This window comes from Gymnoscopelus microlampas (assembly GCF_963454915.1).
Source record: "Gymnoscopelus microlampas genome assembly, chromosome: 22".
Lineage (NCBI taxonomy): Eukaryota > Metazoa > Chordata > Actinopteri > Myctophiformes > Myctophidae > Gymnoscopelus > Gymnoscopelus microlampas.
In genome coordinates this window covers 46,105,515-46,111,514 of record NC_139959.1, presented here as the reverse complement: position 1 = coordinate 46,111,514, position 6,000 = coordinate 46,105,515, and the positions used below count along the sequence as shown (strand labels likewise).

The window sequence follows — 6,000 nt, the reverse complement described above, 5'->3', positions numbered from 1 at the left end:
ATCATGGACATTAGTGAGGGCCTATTATATGAAGAGAGGTTGAAAATGGGTGAAGTCGTCCTTTAAGACCTGAGGCCGATAAAAAAAAAAAAGATTTCTAAATAATACAATAAAATAAAAATATATATATTTAAAGATTTGCACAAATTGTCATGATTTCACAAAAATAGCAGATCTACAAGCTCATAGCGCGGCACTCGGTGCCGCGCTATGAGCTTGTAGATCTGCTATTTTTGAATAGCCTAAAGAAATCTAAAAAGTGACACAGATGCTTAATGGGTTAAAATGTGGGTTAATGGGCTAAAATGTGACTTTAAAAAAAAAATCTCTGCCTATGGGGGTCCCTGGAAAAGACTATGTTCATATGGGGGTCCCTGGAACAGAATATGTTCATATGGGGGTCCCTGGAACAGAATATGTTCATATGGGGGTCCTCGACATGAAAATGTTTGAGAAACACTGATTTACTGATTGAAGTACTTGTGGTAACCATGACAACATGGACTCACTCAGACATGCTGAGTAACCATGACGACCTGATGTCACCCTCACATAGAGACTCTATCTCTGCTCACACAGAAACACTGAGGAGGAGGAGAAAACATAGAACCCAGCATAGAGAGGTTCAGTGAATGTGTCCCTGAAGGTGTACAGGTGTATCAGAATGTCCTCTGATATTTTATAGAATGACAGAGTTCCAGCAGAACAGTCTAGATACACTGCTACTCTATCAGAGCCTCTAGAGGGACTGACAGGGAGCTCAGTCTTCTTACTATTGTGTCTGACACTGTACCTGTTACCTGCTCTACAGTCCAGACACCAGGACATGTCATAGTCTCCAAGCATACAGTCATCACCCTCTCCTTTCCTGCTGATTCCTCTGTCAGTCACTGCTATAGAAACCATACAACCCCTCCACTCTACCTCCCAGTAACAGCGTCCAGTCAGACCCTCTGAACACAGAACCTGTTCATGTCCATCAAACCTGTCAGGATGAGGAGGATACTGACGATCCTGTCCCCACTCACATGTCACCTTCCTGTTGTCTTCAGACAGAGAGAGGTTACAGTGTGTTGTGTTTGTGTCCAGTGTGAGAGGATGATAATCTGATGAGAAAAACAACACAATAAACATTAAACACATCATGTTTACGTGTTTTTTTTGTGTGAGTGACACAGACACGCACGCACGCACGCACGCACGCACGCACGCACGCACGCACGCACGCACGCACGCACGCACGCACGCACGCACGCACGCACGCACACACACACACACACACACACACACACACACACACACACACACACACACACACACACACACACACACACACACACACACACACGCACACAGGCACACATATACACATGCACACGCACACAAACACATACCAGTGGTGGAACAAGTACTCACATTTTTTACTTAAGTAAAAGTACAAAAGTATTGGTATCAAAATATACTTAAAGTACAAAAGTAGGAAGACACAGACACACAAACACACACCAGTGGTGGAAAAAGTACTCACGTAAAGTAAAAGTACAAAAGTATTGGTATCAAAATAAACTTAAAGTACAAAAGTAAAAAGTACTCATTATGCAGAAAGTCACAAGTTTTCAAATGTATAAAAATATTTTGAAAATAGCAGATCTACAAGCTTGTAGATCTGCTTTTTCTTATTAACCCATTAAGACCTGAGGCCGATAAAAACACACACACACACACACACACACACACACACACACACACACACACACACACACACACACACACACAGTCTCTCTCTCACTCACACACACACACACACACACACACACACACACACACACACACACACACACACACACACACACACACACACACACACACACACACACACACACACACACACACACACACACACACACAGTCAGTCACAGCCACACACACAGTCTCTCTCTCACACACACACACACACACACACACACACACACACACACACACACACACAGTCTCACACACACACACACACACACACACACACACACACACACACACACACACACACACACACACACACACACACACACACACACACACACACACACACACACACACACACACACAGTCACACACACAGTCACAGTCTCACACACACACACACACACACACACACACACACACACACACACACACACACACACACACACACACACACACACACACACACACACACACACACACACACACACACACACAGGCCGTAGAAGAAACGTTCTTTAAAGAATCATTATTTAACTATTTAAATGCTTCTATAAAGCAGTAATTCTAGCTTTTAGAGTGAAGGACCCCCACATTTATATATATTTGTCTGTGGACCCCCATCTGAACATGTTTTGTTCCAGGGACCCCCAGAAGAGAAGATTTATGTTAAAAACTATCACTATTATTCAACTTCTTTCCAAACATTTTCAATATTTTTCAAAACATATCTTAAATAGCAGATCTACAAGCTTGCAGCGCGGCATGAAGTGATGAGCTGTGAGCTTGTAGATCTGCTATATTTAAACAGCCAACATTTAAAACATGTATAAAGTGGTTAAAATGATTGTGATGCTGTATGAAACATTTTGCTGGGGACCCCCTGGAACCCCCCCAAGGACCCCTGGGGGTCCCCGGACCCCACTTTGAGAACCAATGCTATAAAGAACCATTAACCACTAATTAACCATTAACCATTAACCATTAACCCTTCATCGACCGCTGTCTCCCAGAGCACTTTCACTTTTGATTCTTTAAGTACATTTTGATGCCAATACTTTTGTACTTTTACTCAAGTAAATGTTTAATGCCAGACTTTAACCCATTAAGACCTGAAGCTGATTCTACAAATGTCTTCTAAATCCCAACAGCAATCTGATAAACGTATGTTTCTATATCAGTGGTGCTCAATCTTTTTCATGTCATGGACCCCCAAAGTGATATGTATTAGACCGCGGACCCCCATCTCAAGATATTTAGTTCCACGGACCCCCAGAAGCAAAGAATTTAGTTAAAAAGGTCTGCTTTAAAACATATATATTCAAAGATTTGCACACATTTTTCACGATTTTTCAAAAATAGCAGATCTACAAGCTCATAGCGCGGCACTCGGTGCCGCGCTATGAGCTTGTATATCTGCTATTTTTGAATAGCCAAAGTGTAAAATAATGCTTTTTTTTTAGGCCAAATCAAAAAGTGACACAGATGCTTCAGGTCTTAAAGGGTTAACTTGTAACAGAGTATTTCTACATTGAAGTTTTGATACTTTTACTTAAGTAAACAAATTGAGTACTTTTTCCACCACTGCTACTAGCTCTGTGTTGTGAGCTTGTAGATCTGCTGTTTTTGATGAATGTTCACGTATTAGGACATGTCAACATTGAGATGCAGGGGTTTAAGTGGTTAATGGTTCAAAGAAGGTTCTTTGAGGAATTATTTGTGGTTGTGAGCTTGTAGATCTGATATATTCAGGGAATATACATTGTGTTAAGTGTTTAACGAACAAAATAAAAAAATAATAATAATGTTTTATGAATTAAAATCAGTTCCAGATGACAGCTTTAATTAACCACTTGAACCCTAGTGAACCTATTCTGTAATAATAATACTAAAATAGCCGATCTACAAGCTAACAACACGTTGCAATGCAACACGTTGTGAGCTTGTAGATCGGCTATTTTCGGCTAACATATTTGGTGTAGAGGGAAAATGAGGGGGCCAAGGACAGAGCCCTGAGGGTGAGGGACCCGGTCAGACAGACAGAGTATAGTAATCAAAAACCGTAACTTTAAATAATGACAGAAGTAAAAGTACCAATATTAAATAATTTAAATACTATTAAGTTATTTCATATGATCTGATTTATTGTCTAAATTATTAGAATAATTAAAATGTCTAAAATATGAAATGAAAAGTTCTCAGTTCTGAAATCTGTACTTGTCTTTCTGATAAACTGTCATTACACCTTGATAAAACACAATCCATTCTGTTTGGGTCCAAACACTGCCTTAGTAATGTAAATGCAAATGAATTCAAGGTCAGAGTTGACGATATAGTAATCTCAAGTAAAGAAGAGGTTAATAATATTAGGACTGTATTAATGACAACAAACTGACAGGTGAAAAAATGGCATCAAACCTGATCAAAAAGTCAATCAAATTTGTTTGGGAAGAATTTCCTGTTTTGTCAACAAAATTGCTCTCAAGACTATATCTGGAGCCTCATTCAATGTCATTGTGACTATGCTACCTCTTGGTTCTCCAACATCTCAATGTCACTAAGCTTTACTGTAGACCTCCTAAAAAAACTGATTTGACCTCTCCTCGGCCTGGGGCCCCTGACCCACCTCATTCAACACATGTTGCTATGGGATGGCTCAGGGTAGAAGACAGGTTTAAGCAATTAAACATGGGATTGTGTTTTAAGGTAGTCGAAGAGGCCTCAATGCCCTTAAAGCCCTCAATACCCTCTTACCTGACTAACTACCTCCCAAAGTGAGTGACACCCAAAGCCACAACAGTAGAGGAAGTGACAACGATTTGGTGCCACCCACTTATAGAACATTATCATTCTACTACTCTGACACCAAAGTGTGGAATGCTCTAACACCATCTCTAAACAAAATTGATCAGTTATTACGGGGCCAGGCTTCCAGCATGGACCCGTATTGTTATTCGCATTATTCCATTTCTTCTTCTTCTGCCACTTTTGGCAGTTCTGGCTGAACCGTGCAGTCGCTTTTTATGAAACTCGGCCATATGATAGATGGTCATGAAAAGCGATCAAGAAATAATTCTCATAATCTTTCGTCAAAAGGTGGCGCTATAGCACTCAATTGAAAAATGCCAACTTTGAACAGGTACAACTCATGCCCTGGTTCACCTACAGCCATGAAACTTCGATGCACACATGCGTCCCCTCATGCTGAACAACTTTCACACTCTGACTTTTGACCTCTGACCTTTAGATCTCCCACCATTTTGAATTATATGAAAAACAGTTAAAACCTATCTCCTCCTGGGATTTTTGAGTAATCTGCACGAAACTTTTTACACATGAACTTTGGACCTATGCCAAAAAACGTTTGCAAAATATTTTCCATAAGTGAAAAAATGAAGCTTTAATGAGCCAATGAATATTGCAGTTTTATGACAATTATTCATCTGCCCCTAACACATACATGCAGACTTACCATTCTTTGAAACTTTGCAGAAATGTAAAGGGCCATTCCAAATATCACTGAAACCAATCTTACTCCAATTGGTCAAACGGGGGCGCTATAGCAATTTTTTGAAAATTGAAACTTTAAACAGGCAAAAGTCCTGCCTCGTTTGGCCGACAGCCATTAGACCTGCTTACACATGTGCCTTGACTAATGAGGAACACATCTATCACGTTGACCAGTAAGCACCGCCCTTAGATTGTCCGCAATCTTGAGCAGTTTGAAAAACACTTAAACCCAGGATTTTTCAGCTATTTGCGTGAAACTGTATGATCAGTGTGATCTCTTTTTTCAGAGGTTTGTCTGTTGGTCCAATAGCGTCCCACTTAAGTGTATGTCTCTCAACCTCAAGGTCACAGGTTCAAGCCTCACTTGGTGCAGACTTCATCTAAGTTGCATTTCACACAACATGACTATCAATGAATACATTTGCAATTGTTAAAGATAACATGAAATACTTAATTGAGTGTTTTTTACATACTTCATTGTGAAAATAGCTTATCTACAATCTCACAACTTTTCAGATAGCAATGAGAGTATGTTTTTTCAATGTATAACATACTTCATTGTGAAAATAGCCGATGTACAATCTGACAACTTTTAATGGTTTGTGAGCTTGTAGATCGGCTACTTTCACTAGTTTTGGTTCTGAGGAGATGTACAATTTCTTCATTGGTAAATGGTTTGTGAACGAGTGATCTTTGTGTTAGTGAAACAGGGGCTTGGGTCATGACAGAAGGCAAGAGTTTGTGATCCTC

General features: G+C 40.0%; 1 protein-coding gene across 1 annotated transcript in view; it reads right to left on the bottom strand.

The window, feature by feature from the left end:
* Positions 1-256: 256 nt before the first annotated feature.
* LOC311039182 (uncharacterized protein) overlaps positions 257-6,000 on the bottom strand; it is a 66,271-nt gene continuing 60,527 nt past the window's right edge. The window contains exon 24 of the mRNA XM_084048851.1: positions 257-1,106. Within this exon, the coding sequence (XP_083904977.1) occupies positions 562-1,106 (545 nt within the window). The 3' untranslated portion in view covers positions 257-561. The remainder of the gene's footprint in view (positions 1,107-6,000) is intronic.